General features: G+C 49.5%; 1 protein-coding gene across 7 annotated transcripts in view; it reads left to right on the top strand.

The window, feature by feature from the left end:
* The window catches only part of celf6 (CUGBP Elav-like family member 6), a 97,732-nt gene that overhangs the window by 57,279 nt on the left and 20,826 nt on the right, over nucleotides 1–19,627 (top strand). For all 7 annotated transcript variants that reach the window (XM_084682544.1, XM_084682549.1, XM_084682550.1 and 4 more), the window contains exon 3: nucleotides 10,846–10,894. In XM_084682544.1, coding sequence (XP_084538670.1) covers nucleotides 10,846–10,894 — 49 coding nt within the window. The remainder of the gene's footprint in view (nucleotides 1–10,845; nucleotides 10,895–19,627) is intronic.

The following is a 19,627-nucleotide window of genomic DNA, read 5'->3' as shown; positions in this document are numbered from 1 at the left end:
AGAGAGAGAGAGAGAGAGAGAGAGAGAGAGAGAGAGAGAGAGAGAGAGAGAGAGAGAGAGAGAGAGAGAGAGAGAGAGAGAGAGAGAGAGAGAGAGAGAGAGAGAGAGAGAGAGTGAGAGTGAGAGTGAGAGTGAGAGTGAGAGTGAGAGAGAGAGGTACCATAAAACACCATCCTATAAACATTTGTGATTTCCAAGACACCTTGAGTGTTCTACTGTTGTGAAAAAGAGTCAATTGAACTTTACCAGTTACCGATACATGTTTATAGATCAGTGGATAGCCTTGGTAACTGTGAATACTTAGAAAGGTAAATAAGGAAAATAAATTGTGAGCATACTGTGAATGATCATTGTGTCTCCAAAAGGTGTTTGGTGTCTTGATGGTTGGGCTTCTTGACTGGAATTGACTATAGCACCAACAGATATCCACTAAGGGCATAATAGATCAAAGTCATAACATTCCCGTAGATCTCATACCAGTTTACTTCAACCACTCTGATCTTCAACACTCACTACAGCTGCCTGAGCCCATGGAGAACAGTTGAAGTTTATTACTTCACAAGTGCATCTCCGTTGTGTTCGGGTAGCCAGGGTTTTGCTTTGAGTCTGGAATAGCCGAGAAAAGGGAGGAAGTGAGGGGAAAGAGAAAAGAAGGTGCTATGAATCTTTCAGGGTGCAGCATCAATCAGGATATCAAACAAAGAGCCTGCCAGGGATAAATAAATCAGGGAGAGAGGGGCGACCCTGTGCCCCCAGCATGAGTTTGGGGAGGCGGTAATTGGCTAGCCGCTTGTCTTTAGAGTCAACTTGAAGCGCAACGTACGCAGCTAATGAAGGCTTCTATGACTTTTGTTGCTCTTTTTCTTTCTCTTTACTTATTTTGCGTGTGTTCCACGATCCTCCTCTGATAAATTATTGAAGGACACTCTTCCGTGTGTAAAGCAGGCTCTGTTTGCAGATGAGCTGCAGGCTGGCGGCTGTGCTCCACAGGTGAATGGACTGGGGCTAGTTATACAGAGAACAAGGGATTCCACAGGTGAGCACGTGTACTGTAAGCCAGAGAGGAAGGGGAGAGAAAAGAAGAGGAGAGCACAATTTTGCATTTTTAATGGCGGTTGCTTTTCGGTTCGAAGCTGATTCAGACCTACGGTTTGTCCATCAAACTGGGGAAGTGTCTCCAGTGGCTGCGGTTCTTTTTATTTCTATAATGGTCAGGTCTGTGTGTGTGTGTGTGTGTTCCCCAACACAATGCTCAAACCCCAGGGGGCAGTGCTGTCTCCCTTTGTCCTGTTCCCTCAGCCCACACTCTCCTGCTGCTCGGAACGTTTGGCCACGGTCCTATCAAGCACACACACGTAAGCACACACACACACACGCACACACACACACATACGCATGCATGCACTTTAACACCTGCCTGTCTAAACCTCAAATCATACCCTGCCCGTGTGTCACACACAAAAACACCACGTCAACACACACACACCCCAAAGGGCCCTCCGTCGCCTTGTCTCATCCCATTTACTCTGTCTTTTATTAGTCCTCTTCCAAAAGCATCGCCTCTTCACGGTGCTAGCGCCGTGCTATTTTAGCCTCCTCCGCCTCCATAGCCATGCTAACTAGCGTTAGCGCCAGCTAGCATTAGTGCGTCAGCTAATGACAGCCGTGAGATGAAGGCAGGCGGGGGGCCAGACACTAACGCAGGACAGCAAGCCCAGAGGGGGCAGGACTGGCTCGTTAATGGCAGCATAAGGGGTTGATGTTCACAAACCTTCCACAAACACCCTAGGCTAACTTGTTATGAGAGAGAGTAGTGCCAGAGGACCCGTGGCTTGTTGATTAGCCTAATTTGAGGACTAATAAAAAGGTAAGGATGTATTTAATGACCGAGGAGGTGGGGTGGGGTCGGGGGGGGGGGGGGTGAGCTGCAGCCATAGCAACCGTGTGTTGGCTGAGTGCAGGTCATTGTGACACCTTGGAAACCCCTCTGAGTTCTGAGTGTGGCAAAGCAGCACGGGGGCATCTTATCAACTGCCAAACAACAACACTAACCAAAAGAACTGGTGATGGGGGAAGGCTTCTGTGGCCAGAGGTAATTCAGTTTTAGATACAGTACAAACATTAAAACTCAGACAGAGAGACACTCTGACACAGAGAGATGTGTGTGTATGTGTGTGTTGTTCAGACCAGATGTGATGTGGTTTTGCAGTCTGATCCTAAGCATTTGAAAGCACACACACACAGTTGTCAACAGCGGTTATTATTGCTATTGTGGGAGGCAGGGCAGAGTGTGTAAGCTACAAGTTTCATTACTTTTGAGATACATTTCTACCACAGGGGGTGCTCTGTTCCAGTTTGAGTTACTTAGTTAGGCCTCACCTCAGGCTCTCTTTGTTGATTCATTCCACCTCCACTCAGTCAACACACATACACACACACAATCATTCAAACAACTCACTTACACACTCACTCATTACCCTCTCGTCCTCGCTCCCTTAATGGCCATATATGCACACTCTGTATATCTCGAGACCTCACCACGTAACTCTCTCCTGTCACTGTGTCTCTCTAACTCTAGCTTATGGCTTGCTGGTCTCCCTCTGGTCTTCCTCTGGTCTCTAACTCATCTCCCAGCTGCTCCTTTGTGTTCAGATGGAGCTCCACATGCAGGGGCCCATCTATCTCCACATGCGCTTACAGGCTCTGGGCTACAGGCCCCTAATTCTCTCGTCAATATTGTGTTTTCTCCTCTCTCTCTCTCTCTCTCTCTCTCTCTCTCTCTCTCTCTCTCTCTCTCTCTCTCTCTCTCTCTCTCTCTCTCTCTCTCTCTCTCTCTCTCTCTCTCTCTCTCTCTCTCTCTCTCTCTATCTCTCTTTCTCTGTCTCTCTCTTTCACACACAAATACCCACACACACACAAACACACACACATTGCTGACTGCATCCATTAACATTTTTATGTGGCTTAGATATTCATGCTGTGTTAACCAATGCATTACGACGCATATAAGTGTGCACCCCCCATGGATTTATAGTATTAAATAAATTATGGGATATGATAGTGCAAGCTTTATGAGTTGCAACTTTGCAAATAGCCTTTTACAAAAATTCTGAGAGTTTTTATTTATTTATTTTTACTAAAAGAAAATGATATTTCCTCTTTAAGAGCATAGAAAGACTCAGTGCTGCAGGTGTGTGTGTGTGTGTGTGTGTGTGTGTGTGTGTGTGTGTGTGTGTGTGTGTGTGTGTGTGTGTGGGTGTGTGTGTGTGTGTGGGTGTGTGTGTGTGTGTGGGTGTGTGTGTGTATGTTTGCGTGCGATGGTGGTATGCTGTCCATGCGCTGCATCTGTACATTCATCTTCCTTTTACATCTTTATGGTTATTGATGACTGAATTTGCAGCAATTTGGAGCAATTTTGCCAAACCCAGGCCCTCGTCCTTACCTGTAGTGTGTGCGCAAGTGTATGTTTATGTGCCACCCATCTAGCTACAAACATAACTTTAGATGCTCACGTCGACTGAAATCTTATAGAATCCGACACACAGAACATTCCTCTCCCTCTTCATAAACCCAGATATGATTCATAGTGCATTTGTATAGGTTTTCACACACAGGTCCAATATATCACCCAGAACGTTCCGTGAGCGGTCCTACCGGGTAGATGGAACCGCTACGTCCGCTCAGACTTTGTCCCTGTGACAGAGAAGAGCGTAGAGACAGCCTCCCTGATGGTGATGAGCAGCATTTCATGGGGCTCAGATACAGTCCCATCTCAAAAGCAAATTCAGCCATTCGTCTTCCCAAATAATTGTGGCACTTTATCAATTGCCACAGTGGTTTATTTATCACTTCGATTGATGAGATCATTTTCACAAACAGCCCCCCTCGCTTATGCCGACCGATGTGCACAAGGTGTGTGTGTATGTATGTGTGTGTATGTGTGTATATGTGTGTGGGTGTGTGTGAGGGGTGGTGTGGTGTGCCTATGTTCGTTTCTTCACATATTTCTTTGTGTGCGTGTAATTGCAGAGGCGTATTTGTAATGAGTATGTCAGTGTTTGTTCATTGCACTTTGCCAAGAAAAATGTGTGTGTGTTTGGATGTGTGCCTGTTTTTTCCAGTCCTTTTTATTCTCTTTTCATCCATAGTGTGTGTGTGTGTGTGCATGTGTGTGTGGGGGTGTTTGCGCCTGTGTGTTTAATAGACGCCTTCATGTCCCCGGTCTTCCATCCCCCTCCACAGAGTGCGTCTCTTCAGGCATGCTAGGCCCCTCGCTGCTGGGTAGCACGCTGTCAGAGCCTTTAGCAGTGCGAGCTCTCCTCCTCCTCTCCTCCTCTCCTCCTCCTCCTCTCCTCCTCCTCTCCTCCTGCTCTCCGCTCCACGATCACTCACAGGTGACTGTTCCCATCAGCGTCAGTAGTGTGCATCGGCCTGGGCGGAAGAACTCCGGGTAGGGGGCGCGAGGAGAGGAGGAAGAGGGGAAGACACAGTCATAAATCTGACAGATGCATTGTGCATCATTACTCCCTCTCATTATTCTCTCACTTCTCTTCATCCTCTCTCATACATTCTACCTTTTTTTTTCCTCTACCTCTGCTCCGTTGTTTTGGGTACGCTTTCGGAGTGATAGATGCTTTTCAGATGGTAGCTAGCTTTTTTTGTTTGTAGTCTTAGCTGTCTGTTTCTGTGTGTTTGTGTGTGTGTGTGTGTCGGAACAGCAGGAATGTCCATAGCCTCCCCACTGTTGGGCTCCTCAGCCTGTCTGGAACAGTGGGAGCTCCATAAAACTCCCAGGGAGAGTCGAGCACTTCCACACACAGTGAACAGGGATCATGGGGTTTGTACGATAGAGGTGGTTAGAGTCAAACTCCCAGACCTTCGCTCCCCTCCCCTTGTCCTGTTCTTTCCTTCCTGATTTCCGTTCCCCCCCCCCCCCCTGCCCCTCTTCCCCCCTTTGCTGCCACCTCACCGAAGAGACCCGGCAGCTCACCGGCGCCGCGGAGCAAGATAAACCGGGGAGGGGGGGGGGGCGCCCCGCCGTCTCTGTCTCCCCGCCTTGCCGGGGCGTTGCCTCGTAAAGCTCACCTGTCACTCGCACTCATTTGTTAGTCTTGTCTCACCGTGTCCAATCTCTGCCCCCCGCCTCCCAATCCTCCCCCCCCTCCCACCTTTCCACATACGCACACACCCCGCTCTCCTTCTACATCTCGGGTAACAAAGAAAAAAGGAGGGGGGAGGTGTGACTGGGTGTTTGAGGGGTGGGGGCGGGGGGGGGGTAAATGTAATGTATTGTACTGGATGCTGTGATCTATACTGCAATCCATCTGCAACCCCTTCGAAAGGGGTGGAGTGGAGAGGAGAGGAGAGGAGAGGAGAGGAGAGGAGAGGAGAGGAGAGGAGAGGAGAGGAGAGGAGAGGAGAGGAGAGGAGAGGAGAGGAGAGGAGAGGAGAAGAGAGGAGAGGAGAGGAGGGGAAAAGAGAGGAGACGAGTTCCAGTTTCACACATAAACATGTCCGCCAAGATCTTGGTCCGATGGGACTATATTGCTAGGTAATTACCGTGCACGGGACAGAGTTTACAGAAACTAAACACAAATACAAAGATGTTCCGTACACACTACGGGGTCCCACCAGGGAATACTGTACTCTACAACAAAGACATCCTCTCTTTCCTTTTCTCGCTTACTATCTTTTCATCACCCTCTTGGTCCCTTACCTCTCCTCCCACCTTTTTATCCCCCACCCCTCTTTCTTTCTCTCTCTCTTTTTTTTATCTCTGCTCTTTGTCTTTAAATAGGAGATGAGACTGTGCTATAAATAGGCCACCCCACCTCTCCGCCCACTGTCAGGGTGTCAGAGGCCTTCTCCCTCATCCCTTCTCATCCCTCTGTAGAGGCAGAGAGTTAGGATAGCCCTCATCCCTTTGTAGAGACAGCCCTCATCCCTGTGTAGAGGCAGAGATTTAGAGTAGCCCTCATCCCTATGTAGAGGCAGAGAGTTAGAGTAGCCCTGATCCCTGTCTAGAGGCAGAGAGTTAGAGTAGCCCTCATCCTTATGTAGAGACAGCCCTCATCCCTGTGTAGAGGCAGAGAGTTAGAGTAGCCCTCATCCTTATGTAGAGGCAGCCCTGATCCCTCAGTAGAGGCAGAGAGTTAGAGTAGTCCTCATCCTTATGTAGAGACAGTCCTCATCCCTGTGTAGAGGCAGAGAGTTAGAGTAGCCCTCATTCCTTTGTAGAGACAGCCCTCATCCCTCTGTAGAGGCAGAGTTAGAGTAGCCCTCATCCTTATGTAGAGGCAGCCCTCATCCCTGTGTAGAGGCAGAGAGTTAGAGTAGCCCTGATCCCTGTGTAGAGGCAGAGAGTTAGAGTAGCCCTGATCCCTGTGTAGAGGCAGAGAGTTAGAGTAGCCCTCATCCTTATGTAGAGGCAGCCCTGATCCCTCAGTAGAGGCAGCCATCATCCAGCTGTAGAAGACGCCCTCATCCCCCTGTAGAGTAGGCTGACAGGACAGTCCTGATACACCCTCTCACTTCAACAAAGCCTGAACAAACAGACAAGAAGCAATACAGCACGTGTTTCAGTTTGCGAAGAAATATGCACGTATGTGTGTGTATTTATATGTGTGTGTGTGTATTAATGTGTGTTTGTGTGCTGGTAGTTGTGTGTGTGTGTGTGTGTAGCCTTCTTCATACCAATCTAGTCCTCCTGCCTTTTCTCCTGCAGCCTCAAGAGCAGTCAGCCTGCATTAGGCTTTTTAATTGAGCTTAATAGGCTGTAAATGGCAGCCCAAGCTCCAGTGAATGTTGTGATGGACGAGCCACAGAAGGCAGACAGGGAACAGCTACTGTTCCATACTTAGCTGGCCTGCGTTATTCAATATGATTTTCAAACCTTTTTAATTCCAGTTCTGGATAAGACTCTGGAAAGGCTCTGTCTCCAAAAGGTACGTGTGTCTTTGCTGTTGTGGTGCAGACTGCTGGTCAGTGGGATGTACAGGGATGCCAACGTGGTCAAAGGGCAGAGGGATCCTTAGCGTATTAAACACTGCAACATTATCAATTACACACGCACGCACACACACACGCACACATATAAACAGACACACACAAACCCACATACAAATCCAATATCTATACACACAAACACCAACACACAGTCATGCACACACACACATGCAGACACACACACACACAAACGCACACACACTGCTTCCTGGAAAAAGTAAAGGGCTCTTCTCTTCCACACTGCTGGTTCTCTTGCCCCTCTGTGACTCCAGCAAAGTTTTATTCATCATAACAGAATGAAAAATATAGATCACGCCCTTGAGACTGGAAACGAGGGAAGAAAATGGAAGGAGGTAAAGAAAGAGCGAGGAAGAAGGATGTATGGTACAATGTAGAAAGGAGGAGAGAGGACATGAGGGAGCGAGAGCAGGATGGAGTGGAGAGAAAGAGATCAGGGAGAGAAAGAGAGTGGATGAGAGAGAGAGAGATACAGACCGAGCAGGGAGGGAGGTAGAGATGGAGGGATGGAGGGAGGCAGGGATGGAGAGGTGGAGGGAGGTAGGGATGGAGGGAAGAGGCCTCGGTGCACCCAGGCAGGACAGCATGAGCTGCCTATTTGTCAGCATTGATCAACCCATTAAGAGGCTGTGGTGGGAAGCATATTGGTTTTAGAGGCTAAAGGGCGAAAAGAAGACAGAGACAAAGCAGTGGGGGGAGGCAGCCTACTCCTCTCGGCTGAGAAGCAAGCACGTCTCCTGGATGGAGGAGCCGGGCTTGTCCCTGGTCTGGGGGTTACCGTGTCCGGGTAGCTCATTTGGTGTGCAGTCCCCATGGGTGGGTGAAAATACGTTTCATTTGTCTCTCGCTATCTGTGAAGACTGCGGCCTCAGTGGAGGATGTGCTGTGTGTTTTTTTTTTTTATCTCACCTCACTCATTTTATTGCTGTGTGTGTGTGTTTGTGTGTGTGTGCATATATTTTAAGTGTATGCCTTTTGTGGGTGTGCTTGCAAAGGGTGTGTGAACTGGAAATGGTTGGGAGTCAGGGGTGGGAATATCAACCACCTTGAGGTGTGTGTGTGTGTGTGTGTGTGTCAGTGTGTGTCAGCCCGAGGGGGATAGAAGGTTGCCTCTTCGCCCAGTCTCTGATGAATTCATATAATTAACTGGGCCTTGATCTGCAGGCTAATCCTGCACTCAGTAATAAGGGATTAAAATGTCACCTAAGCCACCTGCTGTTATTGAGCCCTGAGACAGTGTGAGCATGTCACTTTGTCTGTGTGTGTGTGAGTGAGTGAGTGAGTGAGTGATAGAGCCAGAGAGGGAGAGAGAGAAAGAGCAAGGGATGGGTTAAAAAAGAAAGAGAGAAGAGGAAGACAGGAGAAAATGAATGTCATTCAAATGTGTAGTCCTGTGTGCGTGTTTGTGCGTGTGATGTTATATATACTATGAACAAACGTTCTCATCAACCAGTTTGACTTCCTCATTAAACTGTGTTGACTTGTGGTCCGGGTGCTTGGGATTGGTTGAGCAGGTCAGAGTCATGGCAGACTGGAGTGAGCCTCAGGACCCGCTCTGACAAACTTTTTGTCACAGTCGCAAAAAGAGGACAGAAAAGTGGGACATGTCAGGGGAGGGGGAGAGAAAGAGGGGCTGAGGAATACTTTTCTTTCTCTCGCTGGGGCAAAAGGAAAGCGAAGGCACGGGAAAAGAAAGAGAGAAAGAGAGAGACGGCAATTCGCCGGCCAACAGACCGGCTTCCAGGCCCTCCTCGGTTAGGTTGCCTAGCAACCCCCTAGTGTACCCTGGGCCGTCTAATGACTCCTGTTGCCTGGTTGGCTCAGAGGCTACTAATGGGCCGGCCCTCTTGAGCTTTATGACCAATCGCTGCAGTTTAATGCCAAGAGACTGACTGATCACTGGACGGAGACCTCAGGACCTCAACCTAGCTTAGCTCTCCCCAACTCTACCCCTTTACCCATCCAGCCTTCCTCCATCTCTCTCCGCATCCCTCTCTCCAAGCCTGTGGAGAATACAGGCAGGCTACAACATCTGGACCTCTCCAGCTCCCACAGCTATGAGCTGTAGCTCCAAGTCATTCCATCTCCAACCCGCTGCGGCAATTACTCAGCTCTGCTCCCGTTCTCGCTCTGCCGGGCCGACGCCAGAGCGCCGGAGCTCCGGTGCTGTCTGCCCACACAAAGACGTGTTGGGCGTCACAAGCTCCAGTAACACATTTACCCGTCAAGGCGGGCCGGAGGTGTTGTGGAAGTCAGATGGCTGAACGGTTAGGGAATCTGGCAGGTAATCTGACGGTTGCCAGTTCGATTCCCTGCCGTGCAAAAAATGACATTGTGTCCTTGGGCAAGGCACTTCACCCTACTTGCCTCGGGGAAATGTCCCTGTACTTACTGTAAGTCGCTCTGGATAAGAGCGTCTGCTAAATGACTGAATGTACATGCTTAAATCACACCGAAATGCTGTTATGTCCCCCTAACACAGCACATGTTAATCGGACGCTCTGTGTGGAGTGTCTGGTGAGAGGCCATCTTTTATTGGGTGAGTAGTAATTGTCGCACTCACGCTGCTTCTTTCACGGGTTAAGGACAACAATAGGCCCTGTCCATGCAGCTCATAGCCCCATAGTGTTTACATGTCAGCTAGCATTAGCACGTCTTCATGAAGGCCAGTGTGTGGCCTCCCTTTGTTTCACTGTCACAGCTCCTTTCACTGTGCGTGTGCACGTGCGTGCTGTGTGCGTGCGCGCGCGCGTGAACCGGCGGTTGTCACATACGGTCTCTGCATGCGTCTCGACTCATCTATGCCGTCTCGAGTCTATATTTGGCTGTTGTCTGGGTTCATGTCAACTGCTGTCAACTGCTGGGTGGCCTTAGGCCCTCCACCCACCGCGATGCCCAGCCTGACTGATAGGAATGGGCACGGCCCTGTGCCACTTGGTGCCACACACATTGGCCCTGTCCTCATGCCCTAGTTAGAGGTGTGTGTGTGTGTGTCTTGCCTCAGTATCATGCGTGGGTGGCCCCTCTAAGCGATAGATTGCCCCTTCGACCCTCTATTCACTGGGGGCAACAGGAGATGTGTGTTTATTCTTTTCGTAGTATTCCTACACTTCTATTTTTGAGCCTGTGAGAGAGACAAAGGGGACAGAGAAAGACAGAGAGAGGAAGAGACAGAGAGTGAAAGAAAGAAAGAAACGTGGTTAGAAAGAACAAAAGAAAGGAAGGAAGAAAAAGGAAAAAAGACAAACGTGCCAGGGGCCAGAGGGAGCCCTGGGACTTTGTATTCACAGCAGGGTTGCTTTAAAAGCACTTTTAATGTTGGCCTCTGAGCTTCTTCTTTCTCTTCCCCTTTTATGAAATGTATCTTCTGAGGTTGTTTATTGATTCTTTGCCTGAACCTTTCTCAGGGCTCCACAGTCCCTGGTTTTGTGTAGCTCTCGGTGGCAGGGATGAGGGACCGGGCGTGGCTGGCTGGCTGGCAGCAGAGTGCTGGCATAATGGTCACGACATTTGGATCAGTTTCTGAGGGTGTGGTGTGGGGTGGGGGGAGTACAGGCAGGGAATTGGACTTCTCTCTACCTCCCTCTACCGTTTCTCTCTTCTCTCCCTCCTCCCTCCCCCACTCTCTCCCTCTGGGCCGGGGTCAGGGTGATGTAACTCCGTTACTCTCTCTTTGCTGCCATCTGACATTCAGTGTCACTCTGCCATTGAGCGACATCCAGTGCCACTCAAGTGCTGCACTGGATGTGTAATTGATTTGCCCCGCTCTGCTCATGCTAGCATGCTAACAAACTAACCCAAAGTGTTATCCTCTCTCTCCAGATGAACCGGCCCATCCAGGTGAAGCCAGCCGACAGCGAAGGACGAGGAGGTAATTAACCTTCTCCTGTTACACCCTTTCCTTACACACACAAGCACACGCACAGGCACACACACACACACACACATGCGTAGACACACTCCCATTCACAGACATACTCGTATGCAGTTTGCGCATGAACACACCTATCTTTATACTCCGCACACTCTCACACACCTGTCTTTGCACACGCGCTTTGAGATTCCACTCGCAGTAGATCAACACAAGAGTTTGCAGAGTGGCCGTTAATATAGGTCAGTGGCTTCTATGGGCTTCCCATCTGTGTAGGCAGTGGGTCAGAGTCAGCCTCACTGTGGTGGGAGAGGTTCAAAGACAGGCTCTGCCCCTCACCCTGCTATGACTGGCAGGTCCGCTTGCTAACACAGAAGACCTGCTGGAATACACACACGCAGACACACACATTGACCGACACTCGCGCACACAAACACACAGCCTCGGACAGACACACGTGCCCAGTTACTTACACATACTCACAAGCGTCGGGGGAGCAAACACACACACACACGTTGATACACCTCAAAAGCTTCTCTGGGCCTTATCAGTCAAACGTCAGGACAGACTCGCTCATCACTTTGTAGTGGGCTGAATCTTTGATTTGTTATTTTGACAGAACATTCGATGTTGCATGAAGACAGGCAGGCAGCCAGTCAGGCCCTTTTAGAAAACACACAGGGAATTAGCTTAGTTTGAACACTCTGACAGGGACCAAAAGCATTCTGGGAAGGCTCAATCCACATCCTGCAACTACCATATAAAATCCTTCTCCCAGCCCCCCTCTGCAACACCCCCCCCCCGGCCTCAGAATGACAGTGTGATTGACTAGATCATTCTAAAGCCATTTGTGACTAACACTATCAGGGTTAATGCAGATTAAGTCAGTTAGAGATTTACATGGAGCCCAGAATCACATTTAATTGACCCGGCCTGCGCCTTTATTGGAGCGGGTCAGACGCGCCTGCGTTCCAGAGGCGCTGATTTACGCCGGCCAGGCCAGGATCAGAGCCAGCAGCCCGGCTGCCGATTTACGTGGTCAAGTGTGAACGAGGCGGGGCGCCCTCCCCCGATCCTCCACCAAACGCTCTCCCATTTAGATCTTCTTTTTGTCACGGCGCCACTTTAATTAACGACCATCTAAAAACAGGCAAAGTCTAACCGACAAGCCATGGGAGCAAGCCAGTCTGCGTTCTCACCCAGATAAATTGGATCTCAGGCTTAAGAGGGGACGATGGATGGGTCCCGATATCAATTACTACTCTTTCTCTTGCCGAGAAGGGTGGGGGGGGGGGGAGGAAAAATACAGACCGACTGAATGAAATACGCTCAGGCTCCGTAGCCCCAACGCCAGGCCCGGACAGTCTGTCAGGGGAACTTTCTGTCGAGGAGGACAGGGTCGGACGCGGCTGGGAAATGAAATAGGAGCGCTCAGACAGGCCCCAACAGAGATATTGAGCGTTAATGGCAACAGGAAGTTAGCAGACAGGAGGGGAGGGGGGCGGGGTGGGGGGAGTAAAGCACAGGCGCGGCTGACAATGAAATGAGATTTACTATGAAGCCCCGTGGTTAAAGGAAAACAGACAGCCTGGCCAGCCAGCTGAGAGGAGGGATGGGAGGGTGAGGGGGAAGGGAGAGGGGAGGAGGAGAAAGAGAGAGGGAAAGAGAGAGAGAGCTTCATCTCCAGGAATCTGACTCGGAGAGACACGAGCCAGGTAGACATATTCCCACCGGGGCCCTGAGCTGATTGGCTAAGCATAGTCTCCGTTGGCAGCAGAGACTTGTGCACCCCTGGAATGGAGTCACATTTATCACATACAAGACATCGGCAATTATCTGTCAGGGCGGAGTCACGGGAGGTGTCGCCATTACGTGCTTCCGCAGGCATTAGGCCCCATTAGTGGGTGTTTAGACACTCGTATAGCCCCCTCTCCCCCCATCCCTATGCACACACTCTCTCTTTCCCGACCCCCCCAGTCTCTTATTTTGACCCCCCCCCCCCCAGAGAGTCATTCTCTCTCCAGGGATAGACAGAGAGATATGTCAGCCAGTAACTCCAGCCAGTAGAAAAACCTCTCAGGCCCCAAGGAGGCGATTGTGAGAGCAGACGGCTCCTAATCCCTGAGCTTGAACCTCCATGGTGGCTCAGGGAGCTAATTCTCTGGCTGTCTTATTAGAATGAGTCATGTGTTATTTATTTTTTTTCTCCGGGATTATCAAACAGAATCGGGGAGGAAGATAGGGAGGAGGGCTTCACAGCCTTCAAGTCTTATTCTGCACTCTGACTCAGCCACAGTGCAGCCGCCCACTCCCTTCAAAGTCCATCTGAGTCTCCTGCGCTTAACGCAGCCTCGCCTTCTCCAACTTTATCAAGTCCGCGATTCGCAATTCTGTGATATGGAGAGACAATCACAGTGAGGCCGTCCTCCCTTCACCCGCTATGTGAACAGTGCCTGAATAGGAACGGGTCGCATATCTACACTTCTTTAAACCCCAGAGCAATTTGCCTCAATCCAAACGGGTTGGGGGGAAGTGGATAGCTCATTCCCTCCTGGAGAGAGAGAGAGAGAGAGAGAGAGAGAGAGAGAGAGAGAGAGAGAGAGAGAGAGAGAGAGAGAGAGAGAGAGAGAGAGAGAGAATAGAGGAGGGAAATGGAGCGAGTGATATAGAGAGAGATGTAGGGGTACAAAGAGGGTTGAGGCCCAGATAGAGAATAAGGATGGGAGAAAGAAAAGGGGGGAGAAGAGCGAGAGAGTAAGGAGGGTTGTCAGGATGGGCGAGCTAACGGAGGGTGATGGAAGCAGCTGAGCGAATCCCAGCACTAAATCATCTGGGAGCTGCCCCATCCCTATCTCCCCCTCGCTCTCCCCCTTGCTCTCCCCCTCGCTCTCCTCCGCGCCCGCCCGCCCGCCAATCTTTTCCCCCTGACCTTGTCTGCCGCCTTGTCTGTGAAGAAAAGATGGGCCCAGATTATCTATGATTGGAGATGGCCATTATCTAAACACAATCTAGGAGCCAGGGCCCCCTCTTCCAGCCAGTCCCAAGCTGAAGAGGAGGCGGTGCAGATATGGGGAGAGATGAAGGGTCAGGCTCAAACAGCCTCTCCCTTTATTAACTGTGATAAGACAGAGTGCCCGTGTCCTCCATTCCTCTCATAGGCTTTTGAAACATTACCTGAAGTCAAAAAAGAAAAGAGAAAGGTCCTTTCAATTTCACTTTTTTTAAAGAGGCCACCCTTACTTCGGTCGACTTGAAGAACGCGATCCTCACTCTGTCCCTACTGTGAAAGCCACCCGATTCAACACGTTTCACCTGGTCCGTACACAGCAAATGTATCCACTCATGTTCCATCACTTCTGTTGCTAGCAAGGCTCTTTTTTGGCACCAACTGTCACCTGCATGTCACGGACCACAAGTGGCAGGCCCACACCCCAGTGCTGGCCTCCTCAGGAACTCACTGTGTGTTGGATGGCCGAGTTTGTCCTTGTCTCCTCGCCCCTGTCTCAGGAGCATGATCCGGGCGGCGGCGAGGTGAGATTGACAGGACCTCAAGCTGTCGCAGGCTGTGCCGTCGTGCCCCATCCCAGCAGGTAGCCGGGAGAGCGAGGGCTACTGCCACAGACTGGCGGGCCACGGGGGAGTGGCGGTCTGGAGGCATCTCACGCCCCTGCTGAGGAGCAGCGCTCCACTTTACATGCAAATGAAGCCCGCAAAGATCCCTGAGTGCCTCTGGACAAGATGTATAAAAAAAAAAAAAAAAAAAAAATCTTAACAAAGTAAAAAAAGGGTATGAAAGACTGCTGGCAGTGTGTGTCTGCCAGGAAGCAACGCTGGACTCCACTGAGTAATAACTCAAGGTTTGCTGGACGTTCAATTAAATTGCTTTGTTACAGACTTCTGTGATAGGGCATTGCCCCTCCAGAACATATGCCCAGATCTGTCAATTGAAAAAAAAAAAAATTGCACTTGGAATAAAGTATGTTACATTTTGGGGAGATGGAAATGGGGGCAAGTAATATCACAGACTTTTTTTTTTTTTATTACTTTTGTTCTGTTTTTCGCTGTTGGTTTTGGGGACAGTGGGAAAGGTGTAAAGCTCTTCTCGTCTCTCCGGAGTAAACAGAAGTGACAACTTCAGAGCCGTGAGTAACGCGTTCACAAGCAGGATGTGTTTCCTCTCGTTTGGGCCCCCATACCGTGACAATGGAAATATTGCTCCCATTTGATTACTCCACTGACTCCCTCAGCATGTTCAATCAGCTACTAGCATTCATAAATGTATACCTCTTGTAGCAACATGTAGGTGTGTGTGGAGATGGGGGTGATCAAAGTCAAGGACAGTCTCTGATGTTTCTATATCAACAAATACAGATATAGCACTACATTACATTTACATTTAGTCATTTAGCAGACGCTCTTATCCAGAGCGACTTACACTAAGTAGAGGGACATTCTCCCCGAGGCAAGTAGGGTGAAGGGCCGTGCCCAAGGACAAAATATAATTTGACACAGCCGGGAATCAAACCAACAACCTTCTGACCAATAGCCCGACACCCTAACTGCTCAGCCACCTGACCCCCACCGTGTAGCCAGTATTACTAGCTCCACAATACTGGCCAGTATTGACCATGCAGTATTGACCATGTGGACTGTCGCTAATACTAGCCGTACACAATGCAATCAGTATTGTAGATTTAGACTGTAGCTAATCCAAAACTCTGTGGAACCAGCATTAGACATGTAGACTGAAGCTGTGTTTGAGCTCATGCCGGGCATGTGCACTAGGCTGGCTGGAGTGCTGTCGCTGCTGGTAGCTGGCATCCTGTGCCCACCATGCCAGGGCCTCCCAGGCAGGCATGTGCCAGCGTCAGGTCCTCTAATGAGACCATCAGCAGAGCAGACTCTCTGATGTGGTGCCTGCAACATTACGCCGCGCTGGAAAAGCACCCCAAGGCCTAGCAGGCATCTTTTATCGTTGGATGCAGCTGTCCGCTCTTTCAAAGCACTCACATGCCTCACTCGCTCTATGTCTCTCTCTGTCTCTCTCTCTCTTTCTCTCTCTCTCAGTCCTTGTCGCGGTCTCTCCTCTCATTCTCACTCGCTCTCTCTCACTCACTGTGTCTCTCTTTAACTATCTGACTTAATATCTCTCTCTCTCTCTCTCTCTCTCTCTCTCTCTCTCTCTCTCTCTCTCTCTCTCTCTCTCTCTCTCTCTCTCTCTCTCTCTCTCTCTCTCTCTCTCTCTCTCTCTCTCACTCACCCCCACTCCCAGACAACACACTTTAAATGATGAAAATGTTGCATCATTAAAAAGACATGCTAACTACCACTGGTGTCAGAGTAGGAGCACTAATTGTTTCTAGAGCAAATATGTTTGCAAACAGAAGAGAAAGGAATTACTTCAGCTAAGTAGGTTTCTCAGCCTGGCCTTGGTCCTGTGAGAGAGCAGGAGAATGAAAGAGAGAGAGAGAGAGAGAGAGAGAGAGAGAGAGAGAGAGAGAGAGAGAGAGAGAGAGAGAGAGAGAGAGAGAGAGAGAGAGAGAGAGAGAGAGAGAGAGAGAGAGAGAGAGAGAGAGAAAGACGTTTAAAATACAAAAGAAGAGACAGAGGGAGTTAAATAAAACCCCAAGCCATGAGACGCTGCTGTCGAAGCCCTACAACAAAAGCAACACTTTATTCCAGAGAGAGAAGCATCAATCTTGACAGCATATGGCGTCTGTGCAAAATCCATTAATTTTTAATACACCGGGCCGCTGAAATGAATAGGCTTCCTGAGACTAGCAATTGTCAGATGTCAGTTGTGTTTTGATAACTTTTTGGATCTTTTTCAATTGTTTTAATTTGCATTCATAAAATGGTTCCGTCCACATGCCACCTCCGTTTGGACATGGCTGGAAACTGAGCCCATGTTCCTCACGAGAACTTCCAGAGGACCGACGGACAAGAACTGAATGACTGAGGCAAGACTGGGGGAGCAGTAGTATTCCAAAGTAAAACATATATAGACATTTTCTGCATGATTTCATTTTTGTCCAGCAGAGAGGGTGTGCCTGATAGCAAAGAGTAGTTAGCCTACTTTACAGTGAGGCAAACTGTTCCTTGACTCTCACCACCAAAATACCGTATAGCTACTGTATGCACTTCTGATCCTTGATCTTCTGCTAAACTTTCTTCATGCACTATCTGTACGTCGCTTTGGATGAAAGTGTCTGCTAAATGAATAAAATATAAACGTTTTGATTACCCGGGTTGTCCTAAGTGGAGCCTGTCTGCGCTGAGTCTACCCATCGCCCAGGCTCTGTGGCCATGCTCATTCCGAGGCATGACTATCACCATGGCGTGACTAAGTTCCGTTGAGTTCTGGATTTCTTTATTCTTGTTCTTGGAAGTATTTATCAATCTGCAGATTGGGAGAGAAAACCAGACCTCTGACAATAAATGACAACACAACCCCAGTCTTAGGTCTCATTCATGTCTCTCTCCGCTCTGAAGGACAGAGGACCATCTTTTATAGGGCACAAGAATGTAAACATAGATAGTGACAGTCAGGCAGTAATGACGTTACAACAGTCTCAGAGAAAGAGATTCACAGCTCCCAACACATGACCACTCAAACTACAGAGTTCATAGTTGGAGCTCTCCTTGTAGTCATGACAAGGACCATTTAGCCAGTACTTTCTCCTGATCTCAAACATCTATTAACCCTGACACATAGACACAATCTACTCTTATTAATAGCAAGCTTACATGAGAACATGCTAACTAGTATCCAATGACTAGTTCTCTTGATTAGTGAATAATGTAAGCACACAGGAAATCTACATTTCTTCCACAGAGTGCCATAGAAAAGTGAGTCATTCATTTCATCTTCTACCCTTCAATTTATTTATGGAGATCTTTCAGGCCACTCTCTGGAGCCAGACATCCCTTTATGTGTAAAGTGCATTGCCCGCTATTTACTCCAATGTATATCTGTGCTTTAAAGGCTTTCGAGTGGCCAGACATCTGGAGGAAACTCACCAATTCAATAATCTGGGGCTTCGGAGACAGGTGCAAAGTGGACTAATTAATAGCAATCCATACTCCAGCCAGGGCCTGCGGTTGGACAGTGTGAGAAGATGAGGGGGAGAGGAGGAGAGGGGAGCACTTAGGTCAGGCAATGAAAAGATAGCGGGTCCAAATTCAATTTCTCCCAGCGGCATCCCAGCGGAGGGCTCCCAAGTACACTTGCCACGCTCCTTGAATCGCCTTACACAGAGCCTTTAGCGTCTTTTTTAAATGTTGCCACCAGTCAATTAGCCTTGTAACTCTGTCATTAGACCTCCCACATCTACCTCTCAGATGGGTCTTTTGTCCCCAAACATGAGTGCGTCACAGGAGGGCCGGAGCAGTGCCGCGATGGCCATTAAGCGCTGTTGGTGACAGAGAGATGTCAGAGAAAGAGTGTGAGGCTAGACTAAGGTGTGGTGAGGGAGCGAGGAGGGTCCAGGGACCAGGCGGGACGGGACGGGGCGGGGCAGGGGAAGGCGAGTGGACGTGTACTTCACAGAGAGCGTGTACTTGCCAAATGAGATCGTCCAGCTCCAGTGGACGGGAGGGACAGAGGGAGCCCTGCACTCTGCTTTTTATTTATTTTTAGAAACAGCTGCATCTAATGGGGCCTGGCAGGTAGAGGAGGAGTCACATCTGTCGAGGCCCAGGTGACGCTCTTGCCCTCTTCACTCACACACACACGCCCGCGCGCACACAGGCAGAAAAAAACATGAACACAAATACACACACATGCTCAAGCCATTACATTCCAATACATACATACATACATACATACACACACCACACACACACGTCACCCCACCTCTTTGGCTCACCTGCCAGCCCGTCCAAGCCTCCCCTTGCACGGTGAAATGACTCCGGCTGAAGATCAACAGTGTCATTTCCAATAAACGAGTCTTCCTCGAGGCTGGCCGCCTCCTATCACTTCCAGGGGATGGTTTCCTGCTCGCAGCTATTTCATTCCACAACGCAGTTGAGTAGGAAAGGCATAATGTAGGGCCAGGTAAAGAAGATGGATGTTCTGTCTAATGGAAGGACATCCAGGAGATTAATGAGAAATGCCTCTCCTTCTGACTGGGGGCCATGGTGGAGATATGGGGGCCAGTTGTAGTATGAGGTAGGAGGGCCAGACCTATGTTCATCTTGAAAACCGAGAAGTTACTTTCTTTTTGGTTGAAGTAGAGGTGTCAACGTGACCAGTAGAACGCTTCTTAAATCCCACCCCAGCCAGTCAGGTACTGTAGAAGCGAATCTCTGCATGGCTCCATGTCTTCCACCTTGCTCAACACCCCACACGCTCCCAGGTACATCTGTGTCCAACATCTTCCAGACAGCTCGGCTAAGACAGTTCATCAGAGACAAGAAGATCTCTCTCTACCTTTCTCCCTCCCAGGGAAGATAACTGAAGGGGAAAACACACACACACACACACACAGACAGACAGACACCACAAAACGCAAACAAGCCAGCCGACAGTTGATAAAAGAGGTGGTGTGTGTGAGCGCGGGGGGGGGGGGGGGGGGGGGCTGGGGGCTTGGGGGGGGCTGGGGGGGAGGGGGTTGTGGCAAGTTCCTCACAGCTTAGCAGAACAGTGCCATCAGCTGTAGCATTTGTTTGTGTTTCTCTCTCTTTCCCTCCCTCCCTCCATCCCTCCCTCTCTCTTTTCCTATTCCCTCCCTC

Source organism: Hypomesus nipponensis, chromosome 19 (assembly GCF_054491055.1).
Source record: "Hypomesus nipponensis isolate SF chromosome 19, ASM5449105v1, whole genome shotgun sequence".
Lineage (NCBI taxonomy): Eukaryota > Metazoa > Chordata > Actinopteri > Osmeriformes > Osmeridae > Hypomesus > Hypomesus nipponensis.
Note: the sequence above shows the minus strand (reverse complement) of the source record. Positions and strands in the feature narration are given on the sequence as shown.